This window comes from Hemiscyllium ocellatum, chromosome 3 (genome assembly GCF_020745735.1).
Source record: "Hemiscyllium ocellatum isolate sHemOce1 chromosome 3, sHemOce1.pat.X.cur, whole genome shotgun sequence".
NCBI lineage: Eukaryota > Metazoa > Chordata > Chondrichthyes > Orectolobiformes > Hemiscylliidae > Hemiscyllium > Hemiscyllium ocellatum.
In genome coordinates, this window is record NC_083403.1 from 46,479,332 (window position 1) to 46,499,622 (window position 20,291).

General features: G+C 39.4%; 1 protein-coding gene across 1 annotated transcript in view; it reads right to left on the reverse strand.

Annotated features, from left to right (window-relative positions):
• mdn1 (midasin AAA ATPase 1) overlaps positions 1 to 20,291 on the reverse strand; it is a 186,184-nt gene that overhangs the window by 69,686 nt on the left and 96,207 nt on the right. Inside the window, exons 51-63 of the mRNA XM_060849750.1 lie at positions 19,359 to 19,488; positions 18,295 to 18,416; positions 17,585 to 17,718; positions 16,743 to 16,897; positions 14,811 to 14,931; positions 13,251 to 13,461; positions 11,285 to 11,510; positions 9,786 to 9,915; positions 8,840 to 9,010; positions 6,418 to 6,632; positions 5,025 to 5,415; positions 3,998 to 4,107; positions 1,772 to 2,477 (exon numbers count right to left, since the gene is read on the reverse strand). Coding sequence (XP_060705733.1) covers positions 1,772 to 2,477; positions 3,998 to 4,107; positions 5,025 to 5,415; positions 6,418 to 6,632; positions 8,840 to 9,010; positions 9,786 to 9,915; positions 11,285 to 11,510; positions 13,251 to 13,461; positions 14,811 to 14,931; positions 16,743 to 16,897; positions 17,585 to 17,718; positions 18,295 to 18,416; positions 19,359 to 19,488 — 2,822 coding nt within the window. The remainder of the gene's footprint in view (positions 1 to 1,771; positions 2,478 to 3,997; positions 4,108 to 5,024; positions 5,416 to 6,417; positions 6,633 to 8,839; positions 9,011 to 9,785; positions 9,916 to 11,284; positions 11,511 to 13,250; positions 13,462 to 14,810; positions 14,932 to 16,742; positions 16,898 to 17,584; positions 17,719 to 18,294; positions 18,417 to 19,358; positions 19,489 to 20,291) is intronic.

The window sequence follows — 20,291 nt, forward strand, 5'->3', positions numbered from 1 at the left end:
GCACCAATGTCCTGACTATGAGATTTGCTAGCATCACTTGGAAGGATTTAAACTAGTGTAGCAGGGGTTGGGAACCTTAGCAGTAGGTCAGCAAGCGAAATGACTGAGGAGAAACTGAAGACCAAGGCCTGTTAAACTAAGAGGATGAACAGATAGGAAAAGTTACTGAACAGTAGGACTGGGCTTGTTTTAACACGAGAAGTATGACAGGTAAGGCAAATGAACTCAAAGCATGGATTAGTGCATATTATTTAATGTTGTAGCTATTGCAGAGACTTGGTTGTAAAAAGAGACAAGGTTGACATCTTAACATTCCAGGATGTGGGTTCATCAGATGGGAAAGAGAGACATGTAAATGAGATGGGGGAGTTATGTCACTGACTAGCAGGAATATCACAGCAGTACTGAGGGAAGATACCTTGAGAGGGCTCATCCAGACAGGCCATATGCATAGGGCGCAGGATGAGGAAGGGTACAATCACTATGATGGCGTTGTACTACAAGCCTCCAAACAGTCAGCGCAGATATGTGTACAGATTATGGAAGAAAAATAGGATTGTTGTGGTGAGTGTTTGTACTTTCCCCTATATTGACTGGGACTAGCTAGGTGCCAGGGGCTTTGGGGGGGGGGGGGGGGGGGGGTAAAGGAATTTGTTAGGTTTGTGCAGTTGGACTTCCTGAGGCAATACGTAAATAGCTCAAGTACAGAAAGGAGTGTGTTGCTGGAAAAGTACAACAGGTCAGGTAGCATTCAAGAGCCCTTCATCGGGAATGAGGGTAGGAGCCTTGGGTGTTGAGAGACAAATTGGAGGCTGTGGGGTGGGGAGAAGGTAGCTGAGTCCTATCTTCTCCCCAGCCACACACACCCCACCCACCCCCCTCCCCTTTGTGAGAAATTGTGAACGTAGTCAGAAAAAAAAGAAGCATATGTAAGGCTAAGGAAACTGAAGACAGAGTCCTCAAGGAATACAAAGAAAGCAGGAAGAACTTAAACAAGGACAGAGGAGCACTAAAGGGACTAAAGGGGACATGACATGACATGACCATAGCAAACAGGACTAAGGAAAATCCCAAGGCAGGAGAAGGACATGTTGGATGGTGAGTCGAAAAAGGCACAAATTGATATCCTACGGCATGTTTTTGCAAAAAAGGTGCTAGGTATTTTAAAAAGCATTAAGGTAGACAAGCGTTCCAAAAAAGATACCATAATAACCAAACTGGAAAAGAGACAATTTCTATTCTTCCATTTCTCAGGAACAACGGCTGAAACTGGATGGAGAGCTTGGTATGGATAGGTTTGGGTACTAGCTGATTATTAATTACACAGCTTCAGAAGTGGTCAAGTAAGCAAATGGATGAACTATCAGAATTGCTTAGATTAGAGTGATGCTGGAAAAGCACAGGTCAGGCAGCATCTGAGGAGCAGGAAAATCAACGTTTTGGGCAAAAGCCCTTCATTGGAGCTTTTGCCCAAAACGCCGATTTTCCTACTCCTCAGATGCTGCCTAACCTGTGCTTTTCCAGCACCAATAATCTAGACTCTGGTTTCCAGCATCTGTAGTCATTGTTTTTACCTATCAGAATAGGTTGCACTGTCAAGGAAAGGGGAGGGGGTAAAAGGAGGTAAACAGGGAGAAGGTGATAGACAGGAGTAGAAAGGACAAAAATAATTTACTGAGGTAATAAAACGTAACATTTGTAGGATAATGTAACTTTTTAACATGTGCCTTTTGGGGAAATCATAATAATCAAAGCATCAAGTTCTAATTACTTGGCAGATGTGTCTGAAAAGTTGCAGTGATGCCTGATCCAGTTCACCCAATGAAAGTATATGGCAACGCAGATATAGGAGTGCATTCATCAACAGCTGTTCTTGTGTTGGCAGCGATTTTTGTTCCTTAGCCAGAGACTTTTCGTCTGATGAATTCTTACACAAGAACTGATTAAGCCCTTTGAGGGTCTCCATGGAGGCCTTTGAACACAACTCATCTGCCTGAGCAAGGTAAGTTGGGAATGAGAAGCTGATGGAAGGAAAGGCCAAAAGGCAAGTGACAAGTCGAGTGAGGTCAGCTTGCTTAACAAGCTTATTATTTAGCAACAGGTGAACCTCAGATGCCAGAAGCCTCATGCCATGTTGCATCTGCAAAATGGCTGCAAGAAGGGGTTCGATAATATCAGGATAATGACAGTACTCTTCTGCAATTCGTCTCCTGAAGTGGTGATGGGATTGCTGCCAAGCTGCCTCCTCATTGAGTATGACCTGGATGCTCTGACGTGATTTAGGCCGCTTCGCCTGGAGGAGCTGTAACAGTCGAGAGACGAGGGATTTGACTTTGGACTCCTGCGCAATACTGTTCACATAGTGGTGGATATCTTGGAAGAGATAATCGTATTGAGGTACACTGGGGCGGTGCGCCTGCTTTCTAGACAGTACTGCAATCTGTTCCTTAAGGAGATTAATTCTTTGTTGCAAAAACCTAGGACACAAAAAAAAATTAAGTTGGTGGGTCACAGTCGAATAACCCCACGTACCCGTCATAACTAGAGAAAAATGGAACATTTGCTTAGGCACAGTCTCTCGCGATCAAGCGCCTGTTCAGAAGCCTTCTGCTCATGTTGTGAACAGCACCATCTAAATCAGATTCTACAACTCTAACCCAACTTTGAAATTTATCCAACCCTTGGTGTTATATTTCTACAATAACCATTCAAAGCAAAGTTTGCTTTTCACCTGAATACCACTCAAACTCTCTCACTCATTTTCTCTCACTGTAATCAAATCTGCTAACCTGCACAAAGGGGCTATGGCCCTTTAAATGTGATAAAGTACAGTCGGTAAACAGCTGATCATCTCCAGCACTCTCCTGCTCAGTGCTTCCAAGTGCATGTGCTACAACGCAGAATCACTTAGTATGAGAGCAGGTATGTTGGGATCTTGACTATCTCTTTAAGAACTAGATTTCTCTAAAAGGGAATGTATGGTAAAACACCTAGCTTTCAGTCACTGGTCAACATGACTTGTTGACCAGTGACAAACAATAACGAAATGATTTCAGGGGGTAGTCTACATTCAGTTACATTTTACATCTGGGACTACCAAGCTGGACGCCAGTTGAAGTCCGCAGGTGAAGACTCAAAGCGGCGATGGCTGCTGTGGAGCTCAGACCAAAGTTACAAAAGCCACGTTCCCACTCAAACAAGTTCTCACGGTCAGGGTCACAACTATTTCCAGGCTTCGAGAAACAGCCATTGTGGGAAATTTTGGGAAACACAGTTGTAGTTTGAACTGAGCTTGCTATGGATTAGAACAAAACCTCTAATAGTGCCCAGTTTAAATTTAATGTACTGGCTATGGGAAAGTAGAATGCTTGTTAACTTGAAGGGCTTTTTTGCAACCAGGAAAATTCTGACTCAAGGTGACACGCTGAAGTTGCATTCTTTTAGTAAATATCAGAGACATTGGGTTCTTACAAGGAAAAAAACTAAAAATTCTTGATGTACTGTATACAGTGATCATATTTTCCATTAAAAAGTTCAATGGAGGAGCCTTCACTTGTGTAGTGAACTGACTTTTGCATTCGTTGTTGAAAATGTGTTGCTGGTTAAAGCACAGCAGGTTAGGCAGCATCCAAGGAACAGGAAATTCGACGTTTCGGGCCAGAGCCCTTCATCATGTTTGCATTCACAAACATCCATATTTAAAATTACTATATGTTAGTTCCCACTGCTTTTTTAACATCGAAAGCAAAACTTCTAATACACAAGCCAAGTTTTTAAATCAACCTCATGCGCCCATAATAGCCCTTACTGGGGAAATAGAACCATCAAGATCTGCCATTCAAGCTGGCCAGCTACCCGCAGAGGCAATCTGCTGCAGCATTTCAGCCAAGTCTGCTTGGCCTGGAAAAAAGTGAGGGGTTAGGAAAGGAAGTCATGGTTTCATGTAAGCACTGATCTACACAAATGTCAATTTCAGACAGGATACTAAACTACGTACCTAATTCGGGGATGACAATGTCTATTCTCTCCATCTTGTAATAGCTCTCGGCCAGTCAACAACTGTTCAGACAGGTTGCGACTCTTCCATTCACATTGTAATTGTTGCAACTAGGAAGAGAAAAAGAAACTATTAACAGACCAAATCAACAATTTGCAATTCTTTGACTTGTTAAAACATCTCAAGCCAGGGAAAGCAACAACTACATATAAAACAATAAAATAATCCAAGATCTTTGACCTCAGTGCTCAGGATTTGCAAGTGATTTCCTATACCATCCTCCGCTGCCACCCATCGGGGCTGTCACCTTGGTGAATGACCCAAACAGCAATGAGAAATGAGCCAATGCCAAAGTTGGCTGCAAGGACTTTGCACATCCAAATAACGCCATGAGATTTTTAATATCTATGTCAATGTAAATAATAGGCAGATGGGATCCCAGTTTAACAAGCTATTTAAAAACAGCCCCAACAGTACCTTATCATTTACATAAAATGTTAAAGTAGAGATTACAAGGGGAAATTATATGACTATTACTTCAATGCACCAATTTCCAACTTGTGTGCAGGTGACAGTCTTCATTATTTTATGAAAATGACATTAAAGCCCATCATGTATATGAATACCCTGCTCCAGCAAGGTCTCCCTATAACAGAAGCAACGATCATGGTCAAGTGGAAAAACTCAACCACTAGGTCATTTATTGATTAATTACAGCAAGACTCTCTCCATAATTTTAAACAGAAACAGAGATTGCTGGAAAATCTCAGCAGGTCTGGGCAGTTATTTGTGGAGAGAAAGCAGAGTTAACATCTCAGGTCCAGGGACCCTTCCACTGAATCAAAGTGTAGGCGTTTAAGTCATCGCGGTAAATGCCCAAGTTGTGACATCACAGACAGCACCACTGGTCTTCAATAACGCGTTTCTAGGTGCATATGAAACATGAATATTATCCAAAACTTGGACTTATTGTCTATTCAAATAAGCGAATAATACTTAAACAAAAAAAATACACAGAATAACTGACCTCCTCCTTGAGATAATTCAGCTTGTACAGTTTTTTGACAGCAGGGTCAAACGTAGTGTGCGGTGTCCAAATCTGAATCTGTAGCAATCCCAGATGTACCCATAGACAGCCTCTCTGAGCTTTCTCCGAAAGGCTTCTAAAATCCTTCTCTTTACCCACAAATTTCCGTACACAGGTAACAAGAAGTGAGACGATATCTTCGGGCAATAATTCCTGCTCTGCAAGACTGCTGAGCAAACTCTGAATGCTGTGACTAGCTATGCTGGTTTTGTCAATGGCAAGTTGGTCGCATGTCTGTAAATATTCTTCCTGAAGTTCTTTTGGCAAAAAGTCCTTTATTGCATGAAGCTGTTTGAGCAGCAATGTGCACTGCAATCTAGAATCCGTGAATCTGTAAAATAACCAGATCCTCAGGTTTTCTCCAAAACTTACAAGTTAGATTTGAATTAAATTATATGGTTCTTAAATTTTGATTTTAGCATTAAGAATTCAATAAATTGCAGAATGTCTTCAGAACATCAATAGTCTTGATGATTTTCTGATCAGAAATTAAACCCGAAATACACTTCAAGCCTGCATTTGCATCTGTGAGCATCTTTTTTAGACTACATTCAAAAATATGTAGTAAGGTGGGTTATGATCCTTACACTGGAATTCACCTCAGGCTAAAACATGTTAAGCCATTAAGCCACATACAGTATGTTACATCCCTAATGCCTCTTATGAATGGAAATACACCATCCAAAATTAATCTAAGTCAATATTGGTGGAGGAGGGAGTGGGTTCTGAAGAAACTGTTCTAACACTATCAATCCTCACCACTGCATCACTAAAATTCACAAGTTCTGCACAAGATCTTGGTAGCTTCACATGGAGAACTCTGTATTGTTGGTCATGACATTGATGGTCATGATGCTGAGATGCAAGCAACTGCAGGGCAAATTGAATGGCTACATTTTGGAGCTGCTCTGTTTGGGCTTAATGGCAGCAAAAACAGAATCTGTTCAATTCTCCAAAAATCAGGCTCTTTCTAATGGAACTCAATTCTAACAAAACAGGCTTAGCACAAGCATCGTACAGCAGAGCACAAACTTTCAAAGGTTTATTTTACTGGGACCTTCCTGGTCTGTCTCTCTCTGCGTGTCTGCATTTATGACACCCTCTCACCCCCACAAATGTCTACCTTCTGACATTTACGGCATGGTTGGGATTGCAAATTCACTTAAAAAGGGAATATGAAACACCCTCACAGACTAATTTGGTGGGGATTTACTTTTACAATCTAATTTTCATCTTGAAGGTATCCTAAAGAAGAACATGACCATGCATGCTTTTTGCAAACATCTCCTAATGCAAAAGGAGTCAAAAGTAAAATGCCATTTCTATGACATACCTGAATTCAGCAAAGGAACCAACAGCCATGTTGGTCCACAACACCGAACTGATGTCTTGTAATTGTCGAGTTCGCTCCAGCCACTCTCCAAGAGTCACATGAGTTGCCATTGGCATACCAATTCCACTGAAGGACTCAGAAGCGCTTTGATTGCTGTTGGCCAGAATTTCAAAGAAACACTTCGATTGGATAGCGCGACATAAAACGCCAGGCCCCTGCTGGAGGAAAATAAAATGTTCTCTGGGCAATAAGCATATTTTCAAAACTTGCTTTCAATTGCCAAGCAATCGAAATTTGACGACATGGTTTCTACACAACTGCCTCCGTTGAGAAGTTAGTTTTTCCTTTATTTTGCTCACTCTACAATGCAGCACTTACAACCAAGATCGCAGGCAATCCATTCCCAATCATAGTCACAATCAATACCATTCTATATACTACCTGGAGATCAGGTAACCCATCACAGAGAATCACATGTACAATCTAATCCCATCAAACTGCTGCATGATTTACTTTACACATGGCCTTCAAGACAAGATAAATCTGGGTGCTTAAAATGGAAAATAAACAAAATCAGAAATTTAGATTGAGTGGTGGTCAAAGGTTTGTTCAAAGAAAAAGTTTTTTAAAAAAAAGAGACTTGAGACACAGGGGAGATATAGGGAGAAGAGAGAGTGTCAGGCAGGAAGGTAAGGGTTGCATAAATTTTAGGTGGAGGAAGTAGTAATATCAAAAGGGCTAGTAATCCAGAGATCCAGACTAAAGCTCTGGTTACATGTGTTTACACCACACTATGGAAGCTGGTGGAATTTGAATTCACTTAAATCTGGAATTATAAAAAAGCTAACTTTAGGGATGGGGGGAATGAAACTGCCAATGATTGTTGCAAAAACCCATCTAGATTACTCATGTCCTTCACAGAAGACAATCTGCCATTCTTACCCAGTCTGGTCAATGTGTGACCCCAATTCACAGCAACGTGGTTGACTCTTACCTGCCCTCTGACAAACATTGAACAATTTAGGATGGGCAACAAATTCTGGCCTTGCCAACATTACCCATATCCCATCAAAGAGAAAAGAATGAAAATGAACCGGGAATGCTCATCATTTGGATTCAGTTTGTTGAGGTTAATGGCAGAACAAATTGAGGCAAGGATGTGAGGGCAAGTAGAAAACTGGGGGAGTCTGTGAATGTAGATCGAAAAATCGCTGTAGAAGAACTGAAATCAATGACAAGGAACCAAGTTGAGACAGCAGGGACTGGGTGGGGCCAGTGGACAATACATGGAGAAGAGAGATTTTTTAGACAGTCAGTCTGTCTGTCTGTATACGGACGCTCTTGTGCATTTCTGGAGCAGATGGTACTTGAACCCAGGCCTCCTTGTTCAGAGATAGGGAATATGGAGAAGAGATCTAAACAGCTGTAATTCATGACAGGTGAATCTTGAGTAACTCAGCAAATACCCTTAGATTGTTATGTTGGAGGCTGTCAGATGCAAGGTCTTGAGCAGCAAAAAAGGTTGAGGTGGGAATTTCAAAGACGTCAAGTTGGTGATCTTTCTGATGGATGGGTTATGGGGTCAGGCATAAAACACAGACTGAACAAAATGCTGATATTTTTCAACAGATTGCTTAAAATCAAACAATTTATCAGGAAAGGTGATGCAAGTTAGAAGAAATAGTTTGAAAACGAAACTCGTCTTCACATTGAGCTGGACAAAGTCAAGTCTTCAACCAGAGAGTGGTGGCTGTGTGGAATGCTCTGCCCCAGAGGGCAGTGGAGGCCCAGTCTCTGGATTCACTTAAGAAAGAGTTGGATAGAGCTCTCAAAGATAGTGGAATCAAGGGTTATGGAGATAAGGCAGGGAGCGGATACTGATTAGGAATGATCAGCCATGATCATATTGAATGGCAGTGCAGGCTCGAAGGGCTGAATGGCCTATTCCTGCACCTATTGAAAAAAAAACAAAATTAATTCATAACTTGGAAGCCAAAGAAGCAGACAGGACTAACACAAAGCAAGATCGAATTGGGGCTGAATGCTATCCAAATACATGCAATTACTAAGGGACATCGGTTAGATTAAAAAGGTGAATCCTCTGTAGATTCTAGAGGTAATTGTGCCAAATGGGAGGAGATGCCATTGAAAGATCATTTGGCTAAATACAAACTGCCAAGAATAAATCAAGTGGAAGAGGAGCAGAAGAATTAGGGAAGAATAAAGAAACAGCATCATGGTCACATTTGGACGCAACATTGTTTAATTCACAGAACAGGTACTATTCCTGGGGTACAGAGGTCAAATTGTCTGCATGAAGATTCTTCAAAAGATTGTTGGGAACTGTAGGTTTAATATGGCCAACATGTGTGCGAACTGAATATCCACACGTTATTTAACTTACAAAAGAAAGCAGACCAACCTTTAATAATTTGTCAATGATGTTTTCTGGAATCGTGTCGTCTCCTACAATTGCTGGGGGTTTCCATGTCAGCCAATAGTCAGGATCGGTTGTGATAGAACTATTCCAAAATGCTCCAAACATGGTCATCATCAGTCCTGAACTCAGCAACTTTAATTGTTCAGGGGAGAGCTGAGATACGAAAACACATTAAAGCTGATTTTAAGTTGCATCTTTAAAATTCCTTTCACTGGCATTATCTTCAATGTACATGCCCAAATTTATATACAATTTGGAATAAAGCATTATTACAGATCTGTCAGTGTTACACTGTTTCCAATAGTGGAATAATACTCTGAATGCATTGAATACTCCAAATATCAGCCAACTGACTTGCAAGATAAATTTCCAGTTGGGCACTGATGATTCAAATTCCATAATCTGACCGGATATTAAGTATGTATAAGTGAGCCAATTTTTACCAGTTTCAGACTAATTATGGTTCACAAGAGAAACCTGCCCACTATAGCTACCCTGCAGCATTGTGGTGGAAAACCAGTTAAAACAAGAAAATGTTTCAATCAAATCACTCCATTTAATGATTTAACTCACACAGTGTACGTATATAAGTGATATATGCATGTGGGCTGCAGTAATACAAGAAGGGAACTCAGCACCATCTTCTCAAGGGCAACTTTGGATGGGAAATAAATGCTGGCCAACCAACAATGCCCATTTCCCAGGAATGAGTAAAAAAAATTCCTGTGACGATTAGCGGGAATCCATTATATAGCAATGCCAAGTAATTGACAAAGCATGCTTTTATGACCAATTGTTTCCATTTTAGTTACCAGCACCGGGTTCTATGAAGTGAAGCAAGACATTTTTTCTGATGCCCAAGAAAAGATAACTATTATAATTGCAGTACTGCACGGTGTGATCTGACCAATTGCATTTGTGCACTCACCTCATCAACCTGTGCTAAGTACCACAATTCTCGGAGATCTTGAGCAGCCACGGGCGTAGATCTTAAGCAGAATATAATTAATTGACGAAGTTCAGCACTAGCCATTGACTGATCTGGCTTACTTCTGGCACTGTTGGTGATGAAACAGGATTATTTATGATGCTAATGCACTTCATGTTGTCCTTTTATTGATCTTCAAATTAATATTTATTAGAAACAGAATGAAAAACATAATTTACTGCTCTAAACCAATGAGTCTATCCTAATTCACTTCATATAGCCCATTTATAGTTAATGGTTGGCAATAAAGAGGGATAATGACGAATGTTCATCATAGGATATGGTGAGTTGTTGGTGTTAAAATAATTTTTCACCTTCAGAATTTACAGGCAAACGTATGACGTACATATTGCGATGTAATAATCTAATGCACATTCCCAAGGTATGGAAAATCTCAAATACCCTCATCCACGACCTCAAGGTTGCGGTCCAGATCATTGACAGACCAAAAAGGGTACAGCTTAAATTCTGCTTTTGATTAATTAACTAAACCTAGAAATTATGCTCTGAGCTTCCTAACTTTTGGTGCTCAAAAGTTTAGTAGCATTTATACTGAACAGGCAGCACTGCAGCCTCACATTCTCAAGAATCTGGGTTCAATTCTAACCTCAGGCAACTATCTGGGTGGAGTTTGCCCAAATGGCCGTGTCTGCGTGCGTTTCCGCCAGGTGCTCCGGTTTCCACCCACAGTCTATAAACAAATGTGCAGAGTAGTTGGATTGGTTGTGCTAAATTGCCCAGTGTCCAGGGATGTGCGGATTAAGTGAATTAGCCATAGGATGCTCTGGGGGCCGAATGGCCTTCTTCCACACTTCTATGATTCTATATTAGGCTAAACAATAAAACATCTGGTAACAGAAGTTCACTGTGTAATCTCCAAGTTGCATATTTTGAAATACACGTATGGCTCCAAAATCAGTCATAAAATTAACTGCACTGATTGATTTTATAATCAAGGTCATTCTACTGTCAGGGCAGATTTATAGATAATAGTGTCACATACATGCGCAGAATAACATGGTTCAATCCTTCAGTTAATAGCATGATTGAACTCAAGGTTATGAAGTTAATGACAGGTGTTTCCCTGCAGAGGGAGGCTGAATAGGAAATGGGGTTGAAGAGATAAGCGCAAAACCAAAGTATTAGGTTAGCCTAGCCAAGAATTTTTCTCATTATTTACAGCAAAACAGTTTCAGGGGTGTACAGAAAGAACTTCCCACGATTTTGAACATCTTTGAAACTGGAGCAGAACTTAAGGGCAGTGTACAATTCAACTTATTATCTTCCAAACAAGCTGTGTGTGTCATAAAATTAGGGATTATTTTACCATAGTTCTCTTGACCTGCCTGCTAGTGTTTAACAATCTTTTTGGTTGTTCGTTTCTTAAGATAGCAATTATGTTTAACAGCTATTGAAGTAATTTACTTTCTTTTGCTTACCTGGAGACTAATGATAGATCCATAAGGTCTGCCACCACTTTATACTTGCAGAGTAATGCCAGATATTCCAGTACAGGCCACAACTGAATTCTGCTTGCTAACTGATTCAAGCATGTTTCATCTAGCTCAGGTGGACCTGCCTCAAGACTTTGGGTATCTGGAGAGTTTAGAAGACCCTGAGATGTCATCACTGAAGCTTGGGAGTCCACAACAGACTGCAAAACACCTGGAACACAAAATGCAAATACTGTAGCGCCTTAAATATCAATAGCTAATTGAGCATCATCAGTTGTAAAAACAAAGCTAGAGTTGATGCAACTTTAAATTATTAAGTCTCAATTGCCCCTCATTGACATATCATGGCTGAAAGTTTGGTTGTCAATTTCCTGGAGTAAAAAGTGAGGTCTGCAGATGCTGGAGATCAGAGCTGAAAATGTGTTGCTGGTTAAAGCACAGCAGGTCAGGCAGCATCCAAGGAACAGGAAATTCGACTTTTCAGGCCAGAGCCCTTCATCAGGGCTCTGATGAAGGGCTCTGGCCCGAAACATCGAATTTCCTGTTCCTTGGATGCTGCCTGACCTGCTGTGCTTTAACCAGCAACACATTTTCAGCTGTCAATTTCCTGGATTTCACTTGCGAAGCCACCTATCATGCCACCTCCAAAGAACTCTGCAAAAATCCAAACGTTGACCATGTTTTTAACTTGGCCACTTACTACCCTTCACTCCTTGATTGACATGAATCTCTCCCTGTTGGAAGGTGGTCTCACTGTTATTTTATTTAAGAGCTATCAGATAAACTGGTATCCTTGACGACGAAAGCTTGCTCAGTTCAAGCTTGGCCACCTGAGAGATGGTTTCTAAGGACAAAGTAAAATTCAGAAATTCTGGTTCTTGCCTTTTCCGATCAATAAGAAAAAGTTGATACTTCCCATTGATGTGGCCTCATAACAGTGATTATTTATTCAGCCAGAATGACTCATGTCTTTACAGCATTAAGTGCTGCAATTCATTTTGTCACCTCAATATGATGCACGAGTTAATTTCCTCAAATCATTGTTAAACCACTTCTATTTATTCATTCAGGGAATATGGCTTTTGCTGGTCATCCAACATCTATTGCTTATGTGACAATGCCGTGGCTTTACGAGATGTTTTGTCCTAGTTTCTCTTAGCTAGAGATGGTGGGGTGGGGACAGGTGCCTATGAGAAGTCAATGAGAAGGTAAACAACTTGTGAAGCCTTGTATGTTAATTTTTAAAGTTGGAACAATGGAAGCAGCCTGAGTTAGAACCATAGAAGCATCCTGAGTGGGTGTGGTTAACCTCCCACCCACAGAATAAGATGTTAGTTCAGCTTTCAGCACAAGCTGCTAGGGTTGTGAAAGGCTGCCACATCTCTCTCTGTCCAGCTGAAAGCTGGAATTCTCTCTCTCTCAGAATTGTCTTTTGATGTTCTTTCATGCTGGATTAGAGAACTGCATGAGAGACAAATCTACTTTCTGAATTTGCCTTCTGCCAAGAGTATGTTTATGAGATGTTGTTATATTGGTTCAGTTAATTAATAATAGTTACTGCATCGATGGTTTAGTTTTCCAGGAGAGTTAAGTTAGTCCAATTCCTTCTTTCTTTTCTTTTATTTTAGCTATGGGTGTTTGAATAAATTCCACTTTGCTTAACATTGCATAGTGTGAGCAATCGTATTACATCTGGAACACGACACTACATTTATCTTTAAAGACAGAACAAGTTTGGTCTAGACCATCTTCCTAATATATTCTGTGGAGGTCTGATCTGATGCATAATATCTATCTCAACTGTCCTTGAGAAGATGAGCTGCTTTAACAAGGCCAAACTGAACTGGATACTCATTATACCCACATTTTAAAACATTAGCACTTAATTATAAAACTTTACAGGATATTCTAATGCATTAATTAATTAGTTTTACTTTTATTAAAAGCATACCAGCATCATATCCTACTACGTGATTTGCTTGAATAACGAGACCCCAAGACAACATCAAGCCTCGCTTAATCTTCCAGTCAGTAGCAGCTGTTTTAATTCTATACAGTTGTTCTTTCCAAGTTACATCCATCATTTTTGGCCTCAATTTCAACACATCCAGGACAGAACTCATCACCTTCAGTTTGGACACACATTCCACAACAGATCCAACCTAAAAAAGGTAGGAAAAGTTTAATCAACATTTTAATTTTTTACAGGAACACAGCCCCTAATAAAGCAACACTTCTGCAATAGTAAAAGTGTGAACATTCTAAGATAAGTTAATCTTACACATAAACTCCTACCCCTCAATTCAAACAGCTAAACCTTTGCTATATTTAATTGCTGCAATTGACACAGTTCAAGAATAATAATTGGCTTGCAGAGCATCTAGTAATGTGGGGCTTGTCTTCTTTCGAAGTAAAGTGGAACTTAAATTTTACATGTTCACTTTATAATTAAAAATATAAAATGGACTAGATACTAATGCTCTATACAACAGATAGGAGACTATTTAAAATTTTCATTACTACCAAAGGTGAGTTGTACTGATGAGAGCCTCTCCTGTTTTAAAAGCCATCTCTGTATGGAAATTCTCACACGAACACCTGAATTTACATTACCCAGACAGACAACCGGTGATACATTTCCTTGTTGTGGCCAAATGAAAATGTCTTAACAGTGTCTGTGCTTTACATCTCAACTAGTGGCAAGTTTTACATTCTACTCAATTTTGGGTGAAATAAATGTTCATTTATGGGCCTTATGGATCTATAATGAAAAATCTGTCATTCTTCTCCATAAATTTAAATTTATTCAGCGTCTCAGCAGCCACTACAGTCTAGGGTAGTGAGTTGCAAAGATTCATGACCCTTTCTCACTGCTCCAAATATGCCACTCCTTCATTTTAGGTTCATTTGTAGACTATGTGCGACCTCTTATTCGAGATTAACTCCCAAGGGGAATCAATCACTTTGCATCTACTTTGTCAATCTCCTTTAGTACTTCAGATACTCTGATTATGTCTCCACTCATTCTTCTGAATTCTAGCGAGTACAGGCCTAAACTGCTCAATCTCTCCTCATAATAAAGCCTTTCTGGAAAGAACCTAGTGAATCTCCTCTGAACTGACATCAATGCAATGACATCAAGTAAGGGAACAAAACTGTTCGTAATGCTCCAGGTGTGGTCTCATCGATGCACATTACTCTATGACTTGGGTTTGAGTTATACAGTACAAGAGTGGAGTGAGTGGGAGGGAGGGAGGGAGGGAGAGACTTTTCTCCACATCTGAAAAAATGATTAGTAATTATTTCAATTTGGCTGTTTATAACAAAGTTTTGCTCGTGAAATCTCATCAAAAGTTTGCTTTCACCATCTGGAACTCTTGTCTGGTTACCAATATCTCAACACATTGGACAATCATAAGCTTTTTTGCTCCATTTCAAGTCTGACATGTGTATTACCCCAAAGATCAGGCAGAACCATAGTACAAACAGGACAGTGTTAAACTTGACTAACCTTGAATGGAAGAGGACGACCCAAACATTTCTGCAGTCCCTTCACACTGGATGCCATTTCATTAGGACTAGTCAGATGGCTCTGCAGGTTCTCTGAAATAGTGTGAATTTCTTGAGGAATTCTGTTGTGAAAAGAACAAAGATTACACGACAAATAACTCCAGGTATGATGAAACCTTGAAGAGTTTTGGATCCCACAGACGGTGGCAAAAAAGTTAAATTCAAATCTGATTTTAAGGATGACATTATTTATTGGACCTGAGCTATGTACAAAAAAACCCCTCAGAACCATGAAGAGAAACCAAACCAAATAAAAAGGGATAAAAGGAACAAACTCTGTTGTTATTCATTAAAGAAGAGCATTCATACCGAAGAAAGAGAAATAACAGATCAGCATTGCAAAGGTACCACAACTATAAGGCAAGGGGTGCAAAAATAAAAGAGAACATACACCCAAACCCAAATACATCCAAAATGGGTGGCACAGAAACTGTCAATGAAAGCCCCAAGATATAACAGGACCATGTGGAACATCCTTTTTCTAATCTCCATGCCTTCAAACTCCAACCTTGTACAGATAGCAATACCATAACACTGTCAATACAATTGTCAGTTGCTTTACTAATTTTCACCGCTCTCCTGAAGTCTGAACTCAAGTTATCTTGATTTATATCTCTGTTCCCACATTGCATGCTCTACTTAGCACTTTTCCTTTTGTTTTCTACCCAACTTCTGCTTTGTGTCATCATATTAATTTATTGCTGAAGATTTAATGCTACCTATTCCTCTCCATTTTGTGCCTTCTGCTCATGTTATTTTACACTGTCACTAGATTTCATCTTTTATTTTTCTCGCACTATTATTTTGGCAGTTTCCACGAACCAATACTTCAGATTGCCAAACCTCAACTTTATTGTTTTATTACAATCTGATAAGTTTCCTTCTTGGTTTGATATGCCGGTTTTATGAAACACAAAGGAGAACTTAATCTTTAGGAAGAATAAACCACTGCATAATTATTGTTACTCCTTTTAAGAATTATGGATAATATCCAAGTTGAGTTGTACAAAATTAACTTCTTCTCAACATTCAATAGTAATTGGAGGGCACTAATCCCTTCAACAATTTAGTCACACATTAAAAGGTTATAATTGTGCATTCATTTGTATTGTGTTTAATTGCACGTTTTAGAAATGCTTTCATTTCATACCAACATAATGACTTTGAACAGATATAATATCATTCATCGACCAGTCTATAACCATTAAAAATGCTATAACAGGACTTTAGGTGGAAAAAACTCTAGAGAGTTACATACTTCAACATTAATTCAAAAAGAATTAAGCCAAGAAAATAAAATAGTGTGGTACGAACATCTGCCTACACAGAAATTGTGACACAGCTATCCGTACAATCTGAAGTCTAGCAGCATTATGGAGGCATAATAAAGGTGTTTCACAGGTCTCAGACACAGCAGAATTTGTCTAAAACATATATTTTGGATAGTCGATGCCTTTTATTTTAGTATCACTGATCCAGGTTGTTGTTAAATATTTGTACAATTTTTGTTTTGGAAACAGATTGGCAAAATCTGAAGAACAGCAGAACTCTAATCCTAACATATTACCATGTCAACTCTTAACAGCATGCAATTCCTGGTCACCAGATTTCAAATGAGGTCAAGAAACTGCTATCAAATTTGTTATGCAAAATATGTTTCTAATAATTCGAGGTACTCAATATTTTCAGCCTCTGAACTGCTTTAGCTATTATGCAGACAAAGAAAACGAACCTTCCAACTCATGAATCAAGAACCTTGCTAAGTTGATACATCTTAAATACTATTTTGACAGAGCACTAGAGATGGGATACTCCAACAGAATTGTACAGTCAAACCACCAAGATGCTAAGTATAAACAATGTTCATACATACTGGGAAAAGTCAGTTAGCTGGCAGAGATGATCTTTCAGGAGGTGTTTCATCACCCAATGCCAGTGGAGAGAGAGGAGTGCTATTCCCTCAGTATCTGTTACAACTCTGTCAGATATTATCCAGAATCGATCCCGCCACAAAATGCTGCACAATACCTAGGAAGATCAGAAAATGTTCAAGAATGTCCCATTATTGAGGCTGGCCATGCAAGAGAGGTAACAGCTTTCAGTATCTCCACACAGTTAGAATTATTCCTACAACTATTCAAACTTTCCGATGTATCCATCTATAATAGTTTTAAACTCAGATATCTATGTGCATGGTTATTAGAAAATAAACAATTTATAAAATAAAGAATCTAATTTAATTTTAATTTAGACTTTCCAGACACTGCGACATAGAAGTCTTTGCATTTGTCACCTAGTTCCGCATCCTGTACTGCATAGTAACTACTGTCCTTCAACCAACCTAGATTTCTTTGGTTTCCAAATTAAAAGATTTACTGTCTGTAATACAATACAAAATAGACAGAGATGAGTTTATAATGGAGCTAAAGTTATAATTATACACTCTCTGTTGACCATAGTATTTAACATGACCCGGATTTAGCATGTCGCTAGTTACTATACAAAACATTCCAGCGACAATTTAGGGTTGGAACTTCATCAGAAATAGCAGGATAGTTACAACTTGCAATTTCACACATTCATACTGGCAGGCCTGAAGGAGATTAATCAGTTGGCCTGCTTTGCACGCCACACCTCTCCAAGAAAATGGACTCCAAAACTAGCAGCAGTTGAACAAGTGCAAGATGCACGTCAAAGAAGGTGAGTAATACTTGCCCCATGGAAGGCATCATCTTCCAGATTGGAAAATGAAGACTTTATGCACTGCACAATGCAAGCATCCCAGGCTTCAAAGAAAGCAGCAAGGTGAGCCAAGACTGGGTGAGGCAGGTCATCAAAGCTCATCATTCCTAAACAAGTGAACCAAAGCCTTTAATATTTTAGATTTAGCATTTACAACCCTTGCAAATATTCATCCTCTCGATTATTTTTATGGAACTACTTTTACACAGAATACTCAAATAGCATTAAAAAAAATCCAAACAATAGTACAATTATGTTGGAACATGTAGCTTCATTCTGTGCTAACAGTAGTTTAACCATGGCTTCAAAATTACTTTCCATAGTTCACCGTAAAAGTGGCCTGAACGCGATTGCTTCTTTTTCTATTACACCAATGTACATCTCAAAAGCAGAAAACTAGAGCAGGATCCAAAATAACCAATCAGAATTTACATTAAACAGCTGGAAAATGAAGGTGGCTTTCTTATGGGTACAAGATTTTCCATGCCCAGTTTCCTGCCATATTTTCTGTCCAGTGAAATAGACCAAATACAAACATCAAATAAATTGTCCCATGCTCTGATAAAAGATGCATTTGAATCAATAAAACAAACTTAATTTTTCAATTTTTTTTGCAATAAAAATATTACAAAACAAACACTCAGTTTAACTTCCTTGTTTGATGCAAGTCTTACTAAGGTTACCTTTCTGGAATGCAATGGATACCCTTAAAGCACTTTGTCTGCCTGATTTTCTTGCAGCATCAGAGGTTAGTGCTGCTTTTTCCATATATCCTCTTTCCTCTCTGTCCATCAGAAGTGCCATCCTACAAAACAACAAAAACATGGAACAACCTGTTTTCAGAATTAGTACACAGAGAATCATTATTTTACAAAGTTGAAAGAACATATTAACATTTCATAATCTGTTAGAGTACTCAAATGCAAAGTAGGTCTGTTTGGTGACTAATAAAGTGAGTTGCTTTGTCCTGGATTGTTTTGAACTTCATATACATTGTTGGAGATTACAGGCAATTATCCCATCTCAGTCCCGAATTGTGCCTTGTTGATAGCAGAGTGAGCGGTGAGTCAAGTGAATGACTTACCGCAATTCCCACCCATTTGATCTGTTTTTGCACAGACAATATTGATGTGGCTAGTCTGCTATAGATCCTGGTCTATGATGACTTCCCAGGATGGTGGGGGTTTTTGCTATTGCGCTTGAATGTGCAGGTACTCAGATCCTCTTTTATTGAAGATAGTTATTGCCTGGCACAAATGCCATTGCCTGGATACTGAACAGGTCTTGCTTCATGCAAATTCAGTCTACTTTGCTGAAGAATTCCACACAAACCTGATTTGCAAACAGGATCACTTCTAATAACCTGATAATGGAAGAAACGTCCATGAAGGGAACTGGGTATAGGACATTGTGCTGAGGGACTCCTGTCGTAATGTTTGGGGCCAAATGACTGGTTAACCACAGCAATGTTTTTGTGCTGGATATGGCTTTGGCCGTGAAGAATGTGCCCTTTCAACCCCACCCCATTTTCTATTTTCCTAGGAGTCTTTGATGCCATAAAGCCATGTTGCCACTTTGACCTCTGGAATTGCAGTGCTATATACACGACTGGGCTAATAATATACTGCGATCTGCAGCAGAATAGATGTGCTGGAACTGAACTGAAAAGGGAACAAGTAAAATACTCAGCAAAAAGACATTCCTTGACATAGATGCCAACTATAGGTTTTGCAAAGATAATTTTTACCTGTTAGCAATGGAGTGGAGCTGTGCTTGAAGCTCTTTTGAACAATGCAGCCCAGAATATGCCATAGAATTTAGTAAAATATCCAAATGCTGCTGGTTCCATCGTGAATCCAAAGGAACTGAGGCGTTCTCTGAGAAGATAAGCAACATGCAATTGGTCCAAGAAGCAGTTGAGGAAAGCGGGCATTTTTTGTTTGGTAGAGGCAGCAGGAAAGGGGAGGATCAAACTGCTTGCATCAGATGTCAGCCGAAAACTAACTGCAACACATATCAAGGTCAAATGAGTAGGAAAGCGTTTAGAGGTACATGAGCCCAATGCCAGCAAATGGGACTAGATTAATTTCAGATAGGCTGGTCAGCATGGATGAGTTGGACCAAAGGCTCTGTTTCCACATTGTACATGTCTGTGACTCAATACCCACTGATAGGAAGATGGGAATTTCTAGATGTGCAAAATTTAGTACCGACAGTTTGTTTTAACCGGCACTGTGCAAAAATTAATAGTCTACTATATTAGTCAGTTGAGACAGGGGCAGAGAGAGGGAGGCAGAGAGATTTTATTTAAGGTCAAGTTTTTTTTTATGATTTATGTGGTAAATAAAGAATAACAATGATATGCATACCACCTGCATTACGTTTCTATTACTTAGTTCTGTTTTTATATTGATTATGTGACCTCTTGACCAACTGAAATATTTGATCAACTAGCATCCTCCTGGCCCCATAGGTACTGGATAATAAAACTTTTCCTATACTTCTGTTTAGGTTAGAGAGTGCTGCTCTCACCATAAATGTCTGGCTTCAAGTTCTATTTTAAGGCTTAAGCATATAAAATAAAACTGACTCAAAATACAGAAGTGCAACACCTTAGAGGTTGCATTTTCCAGATAAAGTCCTCTCTGCCATAACCATTCATACAGGTAACTATAAAAGA